The sequence below is a fragment of the Arachis stenosperma genome, chromosome 10 (genome assembly GCF_014773155.1).
Source record: "Arachis stenosperma cultivar V10309 chromosome 10, arast.V10309.gnm1.PFL2, whole genome shotgun sequence".
NCBI lineage: Eukaryota > Viridiplantae > Streptophyta > Magnoliopsida > Fabales > Fabaceae > Arachis > Arachis stenosperma.
The window spans coordinates 123,379,915-123,400,396 of NC_080386.1; the positions used below are offsets into that span (position 1 = coordinate 123,379,915).

Consider the following 20,482-nt stretch of genomic DNA (forward strand, 5'->3'; position numbering starts at 1 on the left):
GAGTAAGGATCGCATATATTCGGGCAATCAAAGACATGTATGATGGGGCCACAACTAGTGTGAAGACTCAAGGTGGTGTGACAGAGGAATTTCCTATTGGTATAGGATTACACCAGGGATCATCCTTAAGTCCATACCTTTTCACATTAGTCTTGGAAGTACTCACAGAGCACATCCAAGAGCCGGTGCCATGGTGCATGCTTTTTGCCGATGATATCGTCCTTATGGGAGAGTCAAGGGAAGACCTAAATAAGAAGTTGGAGTTATGGAGAGAAGCTCTAGAAGTGTATGGTCTGCGCATAAGCCGTAACAAGACGGAATATATGGAATGTAAATTCAGTCTGAGAAGGGAAAACTCCAATATAGAGGTGAAGATTGGAGAAAACATCCTACGAAAAGTTAAAAGTTTTAAGTATCTTGGGTGCATCATACAGGATAATGGAGAGATTGAACAGGATGTAAATCATAGGATCCAAGCAGGTTGGTCAAAATGGCGGAGTGCATCTGGTTTTATATGCGACAAAAAAGTGCCTTTAAAACTTAAAGGTAAATTCTATCGCACTGCTATAAAACCGGCTATGCTGTATGGTACGGAGTGTTGGGCGGCTAAAGAGAAGCACGAACATAAGCTGAGTGTGGCAGAGATGAAGATGTTGAGATGGATGAGTGGTCATACGCGATTGGATAAAATAAGGAATGAAGATATAAGGGAGAGAGTTGGAGTAGCACCCATTGTGGAAAAGATGGTTGAATCGCGTCTCAGGTGGTTTGGACATGTGGGAAGAAGACCGATAGAACATCCAGTCAGGAGGGTGGATGAGATGGAAAGGCAGAGGAAGACCTAAGAAGACCATCCGTGAGGTGGTCAAACGAGATCTACATATAAACGGTCTCTCTGTAGACATGATACATGACAGAGCACAATGGCGTTGTTTGATTCATGTAGCCGACCCCACTTAGTGGGACAAGGCTTTGTTGTTGTTGTTGTTGTTGTTGTATTTTAGTGAAAAGATATCAAATAAAATTATTAATTTACTTTAAAGAGATAAAAAAATAAATTTTATTAGTCAAAAACTTTTTACTATATATTAAATAATGTGCTTATTAATTTTTATTTTATTAAAAAATTATCTTAATCATAATACTAATAGTATATCATAAAGTTATTATTATTAATGTATTAACCAAATTTTAATATTTATTGTTTATATATATTTAAAAAATATATTTCAGAATTATTCATAATATATTCACAATTTGAATTTTAAACAATTAAATCTCTGTCTTAAACTTGACACCTCAACATTTTTCACAAAAATTACGTTGTGTCACAAAAATAGAAGACAAAAACCAAAATGAATTGTTTTTATTGTGAAAAATCAAATTATCATCTTGAAAAAAGAGCAAGAATTGGATTGGTAGTTCACTTAAACGAATACTAAAAAAAAAAACTATAAAAAAAAATATTAGAAAAAAGTATTAAAAAATTAAACAAGCTTGAAAAAATAACAAAATTTATATGATGTTCCTTTTAGTAATTTATTTAAAAATAATTTTATCTAATATTATTGAAACAATATTCATTCTTTCAAAATTAATTTTAGTACAAAATTACTAAACATAAATCATATTAGTACAAACTTATTTCTATCCAAAGTCAATTCTATAAAATCAAATTCATTCAAACGGTCAAACAGAAGTATTTGGATGTGACTATTGTTTTGGCTACATGCTAATACAACAAAACATGAAAGCTTATCAAACAAAGCAAAATCGAATATATTAAACTTTATTACCAAAAAAAGGGTAAACAAATGATAAAAACCCTACATTACAAAGCTTTACAATTTAATCATTTATATAACCACTCCCAAGTATGAACCAACAGCAGCTGTTGTCAATAATGGCAACACTACTTAAAATTGATAAGCAAATATGAATATGAATGATATGGAAGAATCAACCAAAGGGTTTGGCAAATAAGAACAATATTCATTATGGTAAACAATAATCTACAAATATATTATGCAACAGAGACTATTTACAAAGGAGTGAAACCCATGCATGAGACCCTCATAAACATAATCAAGTAGCACACTTTACATGTACATTCCCCTCCCCTACATTCACATGAAAAATTCAAGTGCATTATGACAATAAAAAAAATAAAAATTAAAAATCAAGAACCTCAAGATTCCTACGTTTTTTTTTTTTTGTTTCTTTGTTGCTACACCAAGACTCATATAAACATTAAAGTATAATGTGAGCGAGTCTTCCATGTGTTCAATAGATTGTCAAGAGAACAATTCTGGAAGCTGCTTCTTGTTACCTAATGGGGTTCCAGTCAATGTTATTAAGATACAAGTCATTGAGACACGGTCGCCATCAACCTGCGGTATCTTTCCTCTCTGTCCCTCCGGTGCCGACAAGATCTGGTTTCCGGTGACGCTTGCCTTCTCCTTTTCGGCCGGAAAAAGAAATCTTGTGTGTCGAGAACATAGGAGATCTGCGGATGAAATTGGTTAATAAGAAAAACAGTGCTCAAATGGCCAAACATACCCTTGGCCGAAAAGAAACAAAAAGAAAGATATTCTATGGGCAAGCCGGCCGTTAAAGAAATGACCATCTTACCTACACACCAAAAATATTGGTGTCCATTTAGACACCAGCTCTACTATGATTAGATTGAATCACAGACCCTATTCATACTTCACTCGTTTCTCCACCCTACGATTTGAAAAGGGTAGGTGTCTAAATGGACACCAACTTTTGGTGTGCCAAAAAACATTTTTTTATAGAAATAAATACAAAACCAGAAGATTAAATTGCCTTATCAATGTTTGGTGTTTAAAGCGTAGGGAATCATAGTGGCAGATACTAAAAGAAACTAAAAGGCTTGTACCCATGGCATCATGAACATTCACCAATAAAGCTCCAAACACATCATGGTGTGTGGTACAAGTTTCAGAAAAGAGAACTAAAACTCTCATTGCATAGACTTGGAAAGGTGAAAAATAACAAATGTTCAGTGACCAACATTTTTCCCTTACATTTGCGTTACATTTAAACCAACACTAACTAACTCTTCTGATTTTTTTCCCCACTAAACAAGCTAACCCCCTAGCATTCTCCAACTAAAACATAAAAATAGGCACTTATCCAACTAATTAACTTAAAATTAAACCACCATAGATGATACCCTCTCCGTTTCAGAATATTTGTCAGCTAAATGTTTACAGGAAATTAAGTCAAGTCAATAAATTACCTTATAATAAATAAAAGGGTGAATTGCCAAACCTTGAAAAAAGGTTAAGGTTCAGTGTAAATCACCCCTCTATTTACATATATTACATTGACCACCTTTATATCTAACCGAACTTAACTCCATCTAAGATGTATTCAATTTGTCCAAATTATCCTCTTTGTTCTGCAAAATAAAAAAATAAATAAAAATGCCACTCTTGTGTACAGCTGGATATGCAAGTCATCCAACACAACAAAAACACAACAAAACAGTCCGCGAAAAACCACCTCCTCAAAACAACCAACGCCAGAAACAGTGCAAATACCAACAAGGCAATGCCACTTTGCCATTCAATAAGAACACACTCAAACCTTGCTAGAGAGTGTCTTCACCAGAAGCAGCAATAAACAACTGCTGAGTACCAATTGCTAGTTGGAGAAGAGAAGACAAAGGAGTAGGTTGAGCATAAAGGAAGTTTGCAAGTGAGGATGCAGGGGAGATGATGTCGGCAAAGTGGAACTACACACTTTTTGGAATGAATGAAGGCCGAGATGCCGTGTGACGTGAGAAGCAAAGGGAAGAAGGCACTGAGAGTGTGGATGTTAGTGAAGTGGGTGAACTTTTGTGAGATGTGTATGGTAATGGAGAGAGAGGAACCATTTGGATTCTGTCTTTATGATCAAGAAGGAGACAGAGTCAGGGCGGATATTTTCTGTTCCCTGGTTAAAGTAAGTGCAGAAAATAAAGAAAATGCATATTTGTCCGTGTCTCACCTTACCAAACGAATTTATATGTCCACTGTCTCAGTATCCAAAGGCAACCAGGGGTATGTAGTTTAGAAGGTGGAGTCTAGTGTCATGGTTATGGTGGCTATGGTGACTATATTAAGTTTAGCAATACTTTTTAAATATTGTTAAAATTAAAGTCTCACTTTTTTTACATTGTGGTAACTTTTTACTTTTAGGTTTCAAATTAAAAAGCATTGTTAAATAGTAAAAAAATATCACTTTAATTTTAGCAATACTTAAAAAGTGTTGCCAAAGTTGTATAGGCACCATAGCACGCACAGGTTTAGAATTTATACTACCAAGCACTCTCAAAACACAGTCATGATGCTTTTACTCCCCATCCCACCCAACCTTCACTCCTCTCCCTCCGGCTGCGGCATGATGGTGTGACAAAACCTGCCCAGCCTTGTACAATTCCTGATTCTCCCTGTTGCTGTCCAGCTCTAACTTGTGCCAACTGCCGATCAACCTGTCAGCCTAGGGTAATGTTTTTGCTGCAATGTGTAATTAACTGATTACTGTCGCTACCATCTGTTGAATTAAATGATTCAGCTGCTTTTGTGGTGCATTCAGTTCTTATACCATAAATACAATGTCAATTCGCTGCGCATCAATTGGTTTTTATGTTGCACTTGCTATAATTTTGAAAGAAATTGCTTTCTAAGATCCACCACCTCTTGCACTTGCTATAATTTTAAATGCAATATGTTTAAAAAAAGAAAACTATAGGCATCAATTATGTTACATATTAATTTATGTACTTTATAAATAAGAAGTGTTCAAGGACAATGATTGCTCTAAATGAATGCCCACTAATGAATGTCTGATAAAGATTAATGGTGTAGATAAGTTATTCTGTGTGCTGTGATGTATTTAAATTACCTTTAGTTTAAGTCTTCTGATGTTTTAGGGTTATTTTGATGTGTTGTAAGTCTATTTGAGTGCTGTGTTGTAGTAAACGATTTAGGATTATCTGTGCTTAATCATATTTCTAGAGAACTTAATCTTGTATGAAATTTTATTGATGAATTCTGTTCAAATTGTTTATTTTCATGTTATATATTTTTTTTTCAAAGAGGAAAACTATAAATCAGGGGTCTTATTCGGGGCGGGGCAGGGCAGGGCGGGGCGGGTATGGGGCATATTAGAAGGCAGAAATAAACGTTTTTGAATGCTACAAGCAAAGAAATCATTCATTAAATAAGCCAGCAAGAAGTAATTGCTCTCTCTTGGGCTGTCATGCGAGGAACTGTTAGGTAGCGTTTGTTTTGAGGTATTGGGACAGAGACTGAGACTGAGACACAGTATCATGTTTGTTGGTTTAGAGACTGGTACTAAAATTTCTGTCTCTGTCCCTAAAATTTCAGTATTTCAGTACCTCCAAAAAATAGGGACACAGGGGACTGAAATTTTTAGAGACGAAGACTGAAATTTTAATAACATTTTATACCTAAAATACCCTCATTTTAATTAATTAATTCTAATTTTATCCTTTATGCAAATTAAATTAGAGTTTTATTCTTATTTCAATTTCTGTCTCTCACTTTACACCAAACAGAATACTGAAATTTATTTCGATCTCTGTCTCTTAGTCTCTGTCTCTCAGTCTCAGTCTCAGTCTTTCCGTCTCTGTCTCTCTACCAAACGCTACCTTAATGGTCAGAGGGGTCAAGATTTTAGTACACAAGTTAATCTATAAATAAGGCCTTCACTTGGGACAGATTTTCAACATGCTCAGACTCGGATGCAAATTCGTAAACCCCAAAACACACTCCGCCACTCTAGCAATAAAATTAAACTATAAATTAGAGTAATTTCATGGAATTTAAAACACCAAGTCAAAACAACAAAACCTTATCCCACTAAGCGAGGTCGTATACATTGATCAAACAACACTGTTGCACCCTATCGTGAATCATATCTAGAATCAACCCATTTATGCTAAGATCTCTTCTGACACCTCATTCATGATCATATGGGTCTTCCTGTGACTGACCCTAACCACCGATTTATCCCTCGTCTAGTCTACCCTCCTGAGTAGATGCATTTTTTGGTCCTCCCAAAATGTCCAAACTATCAAAGGTGAAATTCCATCATTTTTTAACAATAGGTGTCAATTGATCTCTTTCATGCTTTCGCTCCTTATCTCATCTATTTGAGTATGGACACTCATCCACCTTGGCATCCTCATCACACGTCTCAGCCACATTATGCTTATCATCATCTTCACCCTTTGCTACCCGCCCAACACTCCCCATACAAAGCTATGGAGTCTTCTCCAATTTTCACTACTATGTTTGAGTTCACACATTGCAGCATTGCTTGCTGAACTTTCACTCCATATACTCACTCCCCTGAACTCAACACTTGGAATACATTTTTTCTAGTTTTAATTCAGTTTTTTCTCTTTGCCACAGGCACCTTGCCAATTTTCTCTTCTACATGAGTTTTCTCTCTGTTAGAAAACTTAAAAGAAAAAATAGAAGAAATATGTTAATAAGGGTTTGATTCTGATATAGTTTAAACGTGAAGTCCTTGTTACTTCTAGTAACTACCCCAAATCCAAAATATTTTCTAAATGTCAGAAGTAAGCTATCATACAAATTAATTTGTCAGAAAGTGTAAAAAAGAGAGACTCAAGATTCGTTTCACTCAGACATTGTCAGTCTATTTGTTGTTGACACTTGAGCCAAAAAAAAAAAAAACCAGAAAAACAATTGTTAACAAAATATCAGGATGCTTTATAATTTATTTCAAATAATTTGTGTATTGGGAATACCACTACGGAAAAAAATTATGCAATTAGATTAAATACAAAATAAATCTTTAAAAAGAAATTATATTAAATTCATATAAAAAATCATTTCCCATTACATAAAGGGAAAATAAAAGGGAACTTGTCAACAATCAAATGTTTAAGTGAGAGAGTCTAAGAAAATGTAAATTTTATTTCATCAATGAATAATGTGACTTACAAAGGAACCTATCCAAAATAATGTGACTTACAAAGGAACCTACCCAAAACAATGTTGCTTACAAAGGAACCTACCAAAAATAAGGTTGACTGTAGTTGCATTAAAAAATAAAAATAAAAATCTGCCAAAACATTAAAAAATGAGATATCCTAATAATGTGATTGCAACTGGATCCTGGTATGACATCAATGTTAGTTGTCTTTGTTTCTTCGATAGTTCTAACCATGATAGATCAGAGAGATTGAGGCAGAGAAGAAGAGAGTGGACTGAGGCAAGGAAAAAAGGAGGGGCATGATCAGATAAAGATAAAGTTAGGTGGCCAATGGATCGGGTATTTCCATCTCAAGCCAAAGATGGCCACTACATTGCAGTTGCAAAACTCCGCTACCAAAAAGAAAAAACTCCACTCAATAAGGTCATTCCAACCCTACCTCCACTACACTTTGCTCGGCTTCGATCGAACACGATAGCTCCATGACAGTAAGTATGGGTGAGGTCAATGTAATTCACCCTAAATAAAATGACAAAATTAATATCTTAATAATGATTCGAGAAGGAACTAGTGTATTAATTTTGCAACCATATAGATAATAGACAGTTCAATGTATATGCCTCCTTTCACTGTGTTCTATTACTAGAGCAATTCTGTCTAGACTCTAGATTTTTTTCAAAGGTGGAATTGGGTTCTAAATTGGGAGTAGTATTCAAGGTGGCGAACGAGGGACATAGTTGAGGAAGGAGAGGGCTAGGAAGTAACAGACTGAGTTTTTCGTCCTCGAGCCAGAATAGTGGCATTGGCTACTAACGCGGTTGCAAAATGCCACAGCAGTGGCAGCAAAACATGACGACAAAAACAATCTGCAACAAGAAGTATCTTGCTCTTAGCATTCTCTCCACTCCACTATGCCACGATTCCATGCATAGCACCACAGTTCATACGTAAATAAAATGATGCAATTAATAACTTAATGATTAGAAATAGAAGCATCTGTATTTTAATTAATTATTTTTGAAACGAAATAGATAATCAATTTGTTTGTGTCTACGTTCCTCTTCTTCATAATGGTTATTACTATAGACTTTCTTTTGGGATTTTTGTTAAGGTGGAATACGATTGTATGTTGCACGTAGTGTTGAAGATCCTTACAACTGCAACACAGCCACAAACGAGTAGCTATGTTTTTCATCAATTTTCACAATCCCAACCCTCAAATGAAGTTTAAACTCCAGACTAGAAACAAAAAAAATAACACAGGGCTAATCTACACATGCAATTAAATGCCTAAACAGATGAAATAGCAGCATACCTTGGACGAGCTGCAAGCTATCTTACATTCCAAGCCGTTAATTAGCTTGACACCTTCCATAGCAGAAGTTATTCCAGAAAGCTCATCAATATCTCCAAATTTGCGTTTGTTTCTGCATAGATCCAAAAAAAAAAAAAAACAGGAACTGATGCACCATTTGACATTGATTGGCAATATACTCATGTAGCTTAAGTATCAACACCCCACCCCCAAAAAAAAAAAAAAAAAAAAAAAACATACAAAAAAGAATACTCATCATCAACAGAAATGTAGCAAAACCATTTCAGGGTACCTTTGAAGTAAAATGCCATGGGGTTCCTTTTTAGAAGGAAGGATGGAGAGAAAATCATTGTGAAGGTAAAAAGAAAAATTTGGATCAATAGAAACAGCAAACATCTCAGGCTTTTCATTCATATTGTCCATGAGCTGGATGGATAGCCGAGAGGGTGGTGAGGACTGTAATAAGGTCAGGAAAATTGTTAGAAAGAGAGAACAATAAGTTATTAAGTCTGCTTCCTTCTGGAATTTTTAGTTTAAGGTGAAGGAAATGGTTCAATAAAACCTACACATTGCAATCGATATATATTGTCCTCATTAAGGATAACATGTGCATTTGCATGATATACTGAATCGTTTAGTTTCCCAGGTTTCCGAGACTTTTCGTACTCATACAATTGGAGCAGCTTATTGGCCATATCATCTGTTGCAACATTTTGAAGCTACAATAAAAAAAAATAGAACCTTTAAACCAACCCAAGAAGAAAAAAGGCGTCATAACTAGAAACTAATACAGATAACTAAACCAACTTACATGTCTAACTAGTTTATATATTAATTTGTCCAATGTGAATAACACATATGACTGGTTGCCAATAATTGCTCGGCATTCATCTTCAAACTTTGCATTCTCAAAAGATCCATCAAGAAGGTTGTACAATGCATCCATAAATCTGAAAGCATAGCAACAATGGGATCCAAAACATCACTCGGCACTCTCATGGGAGAACAGCAGAACAGAAGGAAAGGGAATGGGAAGAAGAGAGGAGAAAGAGAAAGGGAGGGGGTGTATATATCGCAAAAACATACTTCAAATAAGGATCTGGGGAGCTGGCATCCTTGGCTTTCCATTTCATTTCTGAATTCGTGGCATTGGTTTTTGCAGACAAGATCCTTTCATAAAGAAGCTGCAAGTTCAAAATGAGGTAATGAATTCAATACTAAGGGAACAAAGTTCAACATCAAACACCAATTATTAAGATCATCCTTACTTGATGAAGCCTAAAAAGTGCATAGAAATCATCATTTCCGTAAAACACCCTTGAATCCTTCATGTCTTCAACATATGACACTGCTGAAACATGCTTTGTCAGAGGTTTCACAGACGAAAGAAACCTTTCTGAATCTGGCTGAGATGAACCATCTCCTCCAGCAGATTGTGCATCACATGTACCCTCTGCTTCACCTTCACTCTCAGCCTTACCATCAACATCATCATGCTCTATATCTTCCTCATCCTCGTGGTCCTCTCGGAAGCATTCATCACCAGCAGATTCACTGCCCGAGACATCTTCACCAGCTTCAGACACATTTTCACTGTCCTCATCATCTGCATCTGCATCATTATCGCCTGCTGAGAATGTGGGATAACGAGAATAAGAGAAGAAAAAAAGATATAAGATAACATGACATAATACTATAATCATTATGTTGTACTTTACACGAGATAAGACACTAAACATTCATAATAATTGGAAACCCTAACCTTTATCAAATAAGGAAATACTCATAAAATAATAATCATTATTATTTGGGATAACGAGAATAAGAGAAGAAAAAAAGATATAAGATAACATGACATAATACTATAATCATTATGTTGTACTTTACACGAGATAAGACACTAAACATTCATAATAATTGGAAACCCTAACCTTTATCAAATAAGGAAATAATCATAAAATAATAATCATAATAGAAAATGTTGGAAACCACTCTTAAGGTTATGATTAGTAGGTGCCTTCGATCTTAAAATACACAGACAGGAAATGGAGATAAGACAAAAAGGAGGTCTGGCAAATCCGGAAATCATATTATAGGGGACCAAAAATTTCATACATACTACCCAAACTCCTTACAACTAGACTAGTTTTAATGGCCTATCAAATTACTTTTGTGATGTATGATAAAAATATTTTTTCTCAAATTTGTATGAAATCTACATAGCCTCATTCTTTTCATATATTATTATGATATTATAATAAAATACAATAGTAAACAACTATAGCAATTAATACAGAGCAATAATAGGTGAGCTTATAAAAATGGGTTAGTCTCTGAGAGAGAGAGAGAGAGAGAGAGAGAGAGAGAGAGAGAGAGAGAGAGAGAGAGAGAGACAGACAGACAGAGAGAGAGAGAGAGACAGACAGAGAGAGAGAGAGATGGGGATAAGATCCCCACACTATTATTATACGAATTTAAAATAAATCAACAAATTAAGCAAATAGAATACATTTAATTTAAAAATTTATAAAATGAAATATACTATTCTTTATAAACTTTTATTCTTAAAAATAAGTAACGTATAAAACAATACTAATATAGATAATAACAAGTAAACTAGTAAAGTTATATTAATGTTGTTATTGATAAAAATACAAATAATTATATTAGATGGCAAGCAACAAATATAAGAATAACATCTAAAATGAGAAACACAAAATGCTAGAACTGGGACTTGAACCCACATTACAACGGCAAAATGACAATGATAAAGATAGATACTTCTAACAATACCTCCAGCCTCTGGGCAGGACTCATCCTCTCCAATTCTGGACTGATATTTTCTTCTCTCAATAGTGTGCTTTGACTTAGACATTGACTGCACATTTGAATCTCCATAAGCAACAAAGTTATCCTCCTCTGAATCACCATTTGGTGATAACTCGCCCTCTTCCTTTTCAGTTTTACAAGGCCCAGCAGATTCTTCATGGCTTCTAACTTTACTGCTCTGAGTTGGTACCCCATCGGCCACTGTAACTGGAGCTGTAACATCAGACCCCTGAGACAATGACAGGAAGAGAAACATATCAGAGTCAATTGAAAACAGCACTTGATTAAGAAGAAAGCAGAAAGAAACTAGGTAAAACTTGAAATTTGCCACAAATTGCGAATAAGAGTATTCACACCTCTACCAAAGTAGCATTTACTTCCTGAGGTTTAGGTACGGATTCGTCAGCGTCAGTAGGTCGAGAAGGAGTAGTGACAGCGCCTTCTAATATAAACAAAACATTATTCTTTATAAGAACGGAATCCAGTTATCAAAGACAAATAAAAAAGAACTAAACATTGAAAACACATAAACTGGAAAAACCTAAAGCATGAGAAATTAATTTCACAGCTGTAAACAGACCTGGAGTCAATTCTTCGTTGTTCCTGCTAGGATTATCTTCTAATTTTTCTCCTCTAACTGAAATTAACGCATTGTTTTTGGCTCCTTGTTCATCAGCAGAAAATTGTTTATTAATCCCAGAGACTTTATCGTTGCACTCTATATTTGTCTGCCCTTTATCCAGTGGGGGTTCATCTCTACAGATATTTTCACGACCAACAGATCCATTTTCTTTGTCATTAGCTGCAGCACTAGTCCGGTGAACATTCTTTACATCAGGTACTCTACCATCCGCTTCATTCTTGTCAGATTTTGGTAACCTTGAATTAATTGAAATGGAGTCTCCATGAGGACTTCCATTGCCTGCATTGCCAACATTAGGCCCTGCTTTCCTCTCTTCCACCTTTTCTGTCCCATGTGATCGGGAAGGAACACCAAGCATCGGTTCCAAAAAGGTACACCAGAGCCTCATAGTTTTATTCATCAACTCCCTACTAGTGTAAATCTCCTCACATGAATACCGAATAAGTTTATACAAGTCTTCATGAATTGCAGCATCAGGATATTCAAACTCAAGATGTGGAGTTAGAGGCTGTTTACTTCCAGCAGCAATGGACTGAAGAATATCATCCTCTTTTTGCTGCTTCTCTTTAATTTCTTTAATCTCAGTCACCAAATCTGTATATTATTCAACATAAAAAATTAGAACACATTAAAAGGATCATACTACAAAAACTAGCAATGACATTCAATACTTATGATATAGCATGAGTTTTTGTATGGTTGTTACCAAACAAACTTAAGAACGGGATTTAAGCTCAGCTGGGGTCATATAATGTAACAATTCAACCATATGATTTAAGCTCAACTTACATTTCGTGTGCAAGTTCTTTGAATCTTGTTGCTTGAAATAGAAGCTACGGTGATCGAGTGACTTGTAGTGGTTCTTAGCATAAATTTCAGCCCAAACTTTATTGAAATCTGCACGACACTTAGTCCACTCCTCTTGTTTCTGCTTAAGTCGAGTCAATATTACAGGCAGAGCATGAGTTGGATTTTTACGCAAAATGTCTATCACATCGAGACCATGGTCACCGTACAAACGTTCAATACACCTTAAATTTAAAGCTGCAATACATAGACTCAGACAGTCAGGTCATGATATACTCTAACAACAAATCACAATTGTTGAAACATAACAATTTAGATTGACATCGTTGAGATACAAACCAGTGAATTGATCTTCAATCCGGCCCAAGTTCTCCATCTTATTCTCATTAATGCTATTAGACAACTCCTCTACACGTTTCGCAGCAGAACTCACTGACTCTAATAGCATGTCCATTTCAAATCTACATAAGAAATAACAATATCATTATCTATCATTATACCTTTGAGAAAACAGCAACTCCAAAATGAAAAATCATCCAGAAGCCAAATTATAATTATTAATGATAATAATCAGTGCAAAAAATGAAAAGAACAAACATAAAAAAAAAAAAAAAAAAAAAAAAAAACCAAAACAAAAAGAGAAGCTAAAAATACCTGTCATCTTCGCATCTGAATAAGCTTTCTTCATACTGATTCCTGCGCATATGTTTGAAAGAGTAATCCTCGCTTCCTGAAGTCACAGATACCCAATGGTCATTCAATACTTGAGCTCCAAGTTCAGATCTCTGACTAGCCACGGGAATTGGATACTGCAAAATTAGACAGCACAACGGAGTTCACAAGGACATCATATGTTAGCAAACCCAGCATGTGAAAAAACAAAAATAAGTTACATACATCTGCAGGCAGCAGCCTGTAGCTTGGAGTACAACGTTTGCAATCACTAAGATCGAGTTCTTGAATGGATTTTCCCGAGTATTTACTGTATCTTTCTTTCTCTTTAGTTCCATCCATCTCACGCTTGTGCTCTTTATCTTTGTCCTCCAACTTTGATGATCTTGATATATGACCATCGGTAGACAGAGACTCTGTCAACATGTTTGCAGCATTAAAATTGATCAATATATGGACAGAATTAATATCATTTAAATCACCAGCGTTAGATTATTTCATTGAAGAAAAGCAGCATAAGTTTGAATCCCTCGTCCCCAAGTAAGAAAAGGAGAAACAAAAAAAAGTCAAACGAGAGGTGTTATGTGTTGCCGTACTTTTACTCATGACACCAGCAAGGAATCCATCTGCAAAAAAAAATAAGCATGACACACACTTAAGGTATGACTAAATGAATGATAACATTATCAACAAGATAAAGAAGATAGTTGGAAGAATAATTACCAATATTTTCACAACGCTCCAGGAAATCATTGAATTCATGCAATAGATCAGAGTGTTTTCCAAGTAAATCAGTTACCTGAAATAAGAATTTTGAAATGGCATAAATTAATGCAGGAACCAAAAAAGGTCCAACTAATTTGTGTCAAAAGCAGCATATACCATCTGTGAAAGCTTTTGGTAGTCAATAATCTGAAGCATTGATTCGTAGATTGTTTATGGGATCTTTAGACACAAATACTACCAGGTACCCTCAATCAATGAATATTTAGAAAACTCCTAAAGAACTAAAAGGTGTTCATACTTTATTTATGCATATCATCAAACATACTAACATTACCAAAACAGTCAAATGTCGGCATAGATACCAAAAACTGAATTACAGGATAGGAGATTAGGAGCAAAGGCAAAAAGAGAAGAAAGAAAGCACATACCAAATTTTGCAAATCGTTCCTTTTTATTATCCCATTGCTGAAAATGTGAAGGCACTTCAAGAATGCTTGGTAGTCATCAGAACTGCTCAACTTCTCCTTAACTTTCTCGCAGAAGCTGAATGCTTGACCATACATGGCTGGTAGGAAGCAAACAATTCCAATAAAAAAAAGGTTAGAGAAAATATATAGGTCGTCAATACTATTTGTCCACTTTCAGTCTGCCTACATTACACCTTTTGGCAAACTTCTCGACTATATAAATCTAAAAGTCAGAAGAAAGTAAGAAACACAAATCATGTTTAGAAGAATGCAATCTGTCCAAAGCTTAGCATGATGGCTTACTCTTTAACGCATCTTTGTCATCATATGAAGGAAAGTCAGAAGCCATGGCAAACCCTTCCGCCTTCTTGACAGATTTCTTTTTGTCTTGAAAGCGTTGCAAGTTCAAATCCCTGCCATTATCAAGATCTTGTTCTCTCTCATCATGATCACGGACTCTTCTATCCCTATTCTCACGTTTCCTCTGCTCCTTGTGCATGTTTATTTTGTCATCATCCAGATCAGCTCGATCAACGCTCTGATCACGATCATGAGAGCCAAGAATCCTGTCTCGTCGATAACGTTGCTGTAGAATGAAATTTGTAACCCAACAATTAATAAGCAGATTACAAATTCAGAGGGGGGAAAGATTAACACTTCCTACCTTGTCTACATGCACTTGTCGCATCATGGGTGCTGTAGAACTCCGCTCATTGAATCGTTGCAATGAACTTCGACCATATGGAGCATGCTGTGCAGAAGGTGCCTGAGAAGTATCTGGTAAGAATCTAGTGAACTCATCAAGCAAATCTCTATGGTCCTTGAAAAGGGTAGCAACCTAGAGAACAAAAAAAATAGAGTATACATTTCAACAGAGAGTCCTTGCCTTATGTAGAGAGAGAGTGAGAGAAAGAGAGAACAAGAGTCAATAAAATGTGTTATGTAGAGAGAGAGAGTGAGAGAAAGAGAGAACAAGAGAGAGAGAGAGAGAGAGAGAGAACAAGAGTCAATAAAATGTGTTAAGAAAAAGTACCTCGCTATAAACCTCACCAATGTCCTTGTGCTCTTTGCGGTACATGTTCAAAATGTCCAAGAATGATTTGTAAACATGCTCATCATTTTGGAATCGTTTCTGTGGAAAAGCTCATCAATTAGACGTAAGAGCCAACAAAAAAAAAAAAACCAAAATAACTCACAAACTGAAAACCACATTCACCTTTATCTTGTTCACAAAACTAATCGCTTCTTCAAATTCAACTGTTTTCTTCGGAGGAGCCTCTTCCTCATCAAGTGTTATCTCATATCCCTTAGGCAAGAAAGTGTTAAATCCAAATATCAAATTGTTGTGCCCTTTGAATAGCTCCTTCACCCTTGCTATGACACCAGCAGTGTCAGTCCTGAAAAGGAAAAAAAAAATCAGGCCAATGAACCTTTAAGCATAAAACTCCAATTTCCAGAAATACCGTACAAAGCATAAAAAGGGGTTAAGAGTCTACCTCTGAGCCTTGAAATCTTTCATGACCTCAAGGAACAAGTCATATTTTTCTCTCTGATCCTGAAACATGTCTTTCACTTCCTTCAAATAAGTTAAGGCATCATTGGTTGTCAATTTCTGAGACGGGGTTGCTCCTCCACCACCACCACCTCCACTTCCTCCTCCAGCACCTTGGGTTTGGCCATAGCTACATACACAGAACGCAACCATGATTTTAGATACCCGCAACATTAAGTGTATGTTTGGATTAAAGTACTCTAATAGAATTAATAGAATTATAATACAAAGCAAAAAAAAATATTCCATACAAAATAGAAATAACAATAGCGGTAAAAAAAAAACTCATATAAACAAAAGTTAATAAAAACTCTATAAAAAAAATAATAATGTTTCATGAAAGCACATTAGAAGAAAACAATTATTAAGAAAAGCAACAAAATTCGTCATATAAACAATGAAGGACAAAATTGGTAGATAAGAAATAAATTTCAATCTAACGGGAAAAAATGGACGCAAAAGTAGAATTTCAATCTAACTCATATAAACGTAGGTTAGAGGGTAGAATCACATTTGCGTTTAGAGGAAGAAAAAAGATAGCCAAACGAACAAGTGAAGCTTTTAAGAAAGTAAATGTGTGTCAGATGCTCCAAAGCGAAGCCAAACACACCCTAAATATTATACAAAGCTAATCTCTACATGATAACAAATGTTTCACTGATTTCGTACTACCCGAACTTTAGAACATCATCAGTCCAAAAGATTAATGTCTACACATATACAAGCAAACAGCGCCTCTATTCTATCGTTCTTCTAAGGTAATCATTAGGTGAATTAGACATATACTCATGTTACTTGCTTGCTAAGATTCATAGTTTCATATAAAAAAACGTTAAAAAACCACAACCTCTTGGTCCTATCTACACACACCCCTTCCTTTTAACCATTGATCCCACCATAAAACCCATTCAACGGTCAATTTAATTTAAATTAAAGCAAACCCTAAAAAAATCCAACGCGAAAGGGGAAAAGCACACACATGCACAACTGAATTATTCATAATGGAAGCAAGAGACACACACAGGCTCAATTCTTTAAGCAATGAAGCAAGAAAAATTAAAATAAAAAAATAAAGAAAAATAAAGAGTTAACAAGAAGTTATTCATGACACAGTAAAACAAAAAAATATTGCCAGATAGAGAATAAAAAATAATATCAACTAGAAAAATAGGGTTAAGAACTTACGAATCACCACGTGACGAAGCAAAGGGCCGTTTGAATTGAGAGCCAGAGAAAGCATCATCCCTTGTCCTCTTCATCTCTGCAACAACTTAAAAAAAAATTCAAACCATTAAAACGCAATCCGATCATAAATAACAAGATGAACATAGACATTCATTGAAAGCATGAGAAGAAGAAGAGAAAAGAAAGTGAAAAGGAAAAGGGAATGTTACTTTGTCGATTTTCACGGGAAAATTGAAGTTTTGCTGGAAAAACACAAGTCGAGCAGAAGAGATCTCTGAAGCGAAAAACAACTGTGACCGGTTTGATCCGAGGCAGCAACAGCAAGAACAAGAAGAACAATAAGTGAAAAAAAAAAAGAGAGCAGAAAAAAGGGGTAAGAAAAAAAAGGAAAATAGGTTAATTTTATGTGTGCCTCTCTCTCCCGCGCTTCTACGTTAGAGGAACAATTAACAAAAAGGAACAGTGAAAAGAAGAGAAAGAATGAATTTGGGGGTGAATGAGGGAAGAGAAGAAGAAGAAGCCGTGGAGCGTTCAATAGAAGAAGGGAAGAGAGAGTTTGGAACTCGAATTTTCGAGTTTTTGAGAGAGAGAGAGATGGGATCCTATTCAATGCTCCTCGAAACTTTAGAATATTAAAACTCCTTTTAAAGAGTTAGAAAATAGTTAACATTTACATTTTTTTTTTTTTGGACAGGGTTAACATTTACATTTATTTTATGGTTTTCTTATTTAAAATTTGCTTGGGCTAAATTATTATTTTAATTTGGGCCATTTTAAGCCCATTGTATTTTTGGAATAATATTATTCATATTAAACTATTATAACATTTTGTGATAAGATGTGTGAGGAGTGTGCGGGTGTGTTGTGTACTTAAGATTGGAAGTTGTCCAATCCATTAGGGTATTTAGAATTGGGGGTTGTTCAATTCACCGACCCAAAAAAAACTATTATAATATTTTTGAATAAAAAAAAATTATTATAACATTATCATAAAAGGTTTAAAAAACTGAAAAGTCAAACATAATTTTTGGGATTAATTTTAAAAGACTAAAATATTTTTAAGATTAAAGTTATTTAATTTAAATTAGAAATTTAATTTATTTTAAAAAAGAGTAAAACTCATTTCAGTTTAATTATAAAAAGACAAAAATATACCATTTAGGATTAGAGTTGTTTAATTATTTTAAAAACTAAAAAATTATATTTCAATTTTAAAAGATAAAATTATCTCTTTTAAAGATTAATTTAAAAATTCTAAAATATTTATTTAAATATTAATAAAAAGACAAAAATATATTTTTGGTGTTGATTTTGTTTAAATGCATAAAAAAACTAGAAATTTAAATAATAAAAATTATTTTAGAATTAAATTTGTTTAAATGAATCAAAAAACATAATTTTAAATTTTAATTTATCAAATACTCTTAAAGAAACAATAAGAGAATGTGAATTTGAATTTAATTAATAGAATCAAATATATTATTTAGTATTAACTTTAAATATTAAGATGTTCTTTTAGGATTAGAATACTTAAATGAGTTAAGAAAGTAAAATTTTGAATTTTAATTTAAAACACTAAAATAGGGACAAAAATAAAAAAACAAAACAATTAAAATAGAAACAAAAATTAAAGAACAGCTTAGAAATATACCCAGAATAGAAGAACAGAACAATCAAAATAGGGAATAAAAATTCCAAAACATCCTAAAAACATTCTATTTGAAATAAAAATTTAAAGAACAGGAACAAGAACATATCCAAAATAAAAGAACAGATTAAAATAGACTAAACAGAACAACCAAAAGAGAAATACATGGCTCAGGAAAGTAGAAGCAGAACGCCAGTAGAGAAGCACAATAACATTTATGCAACAGTATCACCAATGATACAGCTAGAAAACTAGAAAAGAAAATAAATGCTACAAGAAGCATGAACAGCACAAACTTAACCATCTAAGGTTTTGTCAGAGAACGTGTATGATATTACCCAGCATAAAGTAGTGATTTGGAAACCGAAATTTTTCAATATCGTGCTTTTTTTTTTTTTGGTGACTGAATTTCAATATCGTGCTTTGAAAGACATACATCACAGTTGCGCAATTAAAAATAATTAAATATCAATGATACCGGGGATATAGTTAATCCGTCTTCCTCTACATATTTTCTGGGTTCATTTGAATAACATAAACCAAGCTCATAGATCACACACTTGCTAGACACAATAAATTTGAAATTTAGGGGAAGCAATCACCTGGGGGGCAAAGATATAAACTGCAGTCCCAAGAATTGCAACTCCCTCTGTAACAAATGAAAAGAACAATGACTCTTTACACATTCTTCAAAGGCAAGAAATAATTAAAACACAAGTGCCAGGAATGAATTTCAACACTAATTAGCCTCCTAGGCCCTAGCATTCACCACTCACACCACATCGAAGAAATAGGCGGCGAGTAACCACGGTGAAGAGAAGATAGCGACGACGCGGCTACGGTTGCGGCCTGCGGGACACTAAGCCAGCGAGACGAAGTGGCTCCGACACGGCGACGTGACTATGGAAACGATGAAGGAGACTTGGTCTGACGGAGATGATGAAGGAGATGCAACGTAGAAGGACTGAAGGAGACGCCGGTGACGGTGATGGATGTGGTTAGAAGTCAGATTTAAGAAAGAGGGCTATGACTCTTATGAGGTAAAATATATATATATAAAGGGTTTTTAAATTTAAAGCTAAAGAGGTAAAATAAGGAAAAAAAATTTTAAATAATATTTTTTTAAAAAAATTTTATAAAAATAAAAATAATTTTATATTTAAATATTTTAAGTAAAAATTTTTTTATTTATTAATTATATTTCAATAAAATAAAATAAAAATTTTTTATTTATTTATTATGTAAAACTTAAAAAAATATTTTTTAATATTTTTATTTTTATTTTTTAAAATTTGTCAAATGCATTAAAAAATAAAAAAAAAATTATTTATTTAATAACATATAAATAAATACTAAATATATAGAATATAAATATATAATAAAAATTTTAATTTCAAAAAATTAATTTAAAAATATTTAAAAATAAAAATATAAAAATATTGATTCATTAAATAATTAAAGAAATTTAATGGACTATCTATTCAACAAATTATTAGGAAGTATTGTAACATTTACCGAGAGATAGAGAGGGAAGGAGAAGGGGGCAAAGCAACAAAAAAGAAGGAAAGAGGTTCCAAAAAGTGGTTTTTGAGGAAGCTAGGTACGAAACGAGAACAGAGCATAGGTTTATGGTTGTTTT

General features: G+C 34.1%; 1 protein-coding gene across 10 annotated transcripts; it reads right to left on the minus strand.

Moving 5' to 3' along the window:
• Positions 1-1,971: 1,971 nt before the first annotated feature.
• LOC130955737 (paired amphipathic helix protein Sin3-like 2) lies at positions 1,972-19,859 on the minus strand. Of its 10 annotated transcripts, XM_057882679.1 has the most exons (26): positions 19,620-19,859; positions 19,446-19,492; positions 17,405-17,485; positions 17,196-17,271; positions 15,955-16,140; positions 15,675-15,855; positions 15,492-15,590; positions 15,123-15,296; positions 14,762-15,044; positions 14,420-14,556; positions 13,989-14,064; positions 13,862-13,891; positions 13,491-13,681; positions 13,248-13,402; positions 12,933-13,054; positions 12,576-12,830; positions 11,724-12,380; positions 11,500-11,585; positions 11,108-11,372; positions 9,583-9,944; positions 9,401-9,498; positions 9,126-9,264; positions 8,881-9,033; positions 8,607-8,770; positions 8,315-8,426; positions 1,972-2,506 (listed from the first exon to the last, which is right to left on the minus strand). In XM_057882679.1, the coding sequence occupies exons 4-26, from the start codon at positions 17,267-17,269 to the stop codon at positions 2,366-2,368; spliced, it is 4,140 nt and encodes a 1,379-aa protein (XP_057738662.1). In that variant the 5' UTR covers positions 17,270-17,271; positions 17,405-17,485; positions 19,446-19,492; positions 19,620-19,859; the 3' UTR covers positions 1,972-2,365. The 10 variants fall into 10 exon arrangements, 9 of the variants coding, with proteins under 9 accessions (XP_057738662.1, XP_057738663.1, XP_057738669.1 ...); XR_009076866.1 differs by lacking the exons at positions 19,446-19,492; positions 19,620-19,859 and adding an exon at positions 3,266-3,427 and having other exon boundaries at positions 17,405-17,800; XM_057882680.1 differs by lacking the exon at positions 17,405-17,485.
• Positions 19,860-20,482: the final 623 nt, after the last annotated feature.

Coding starts and splice junctions, on each gene's coding strand:
- LOC130955737 (XM_057882680.1), bottom strand. CDS start 17,269: ATGAAGAGGACAAGGGATGATGCTTTCTCTGGCTCTCAATTCAAACGG. Junction 15,856..15,954: donor AAAGATTTCAAGGCTCAGAG/GTAGACTCTTAA, acceptor TTTCCTTTTCAG/GACTGACACTGCTGGTGTCA. Junction 15,045..15,122: donor GACAAGTGCATGTAGACAAG/GTAGGAAGTGTT, acceptor TTCATTCTACAG/CAACGTTATCGACGAGACAG.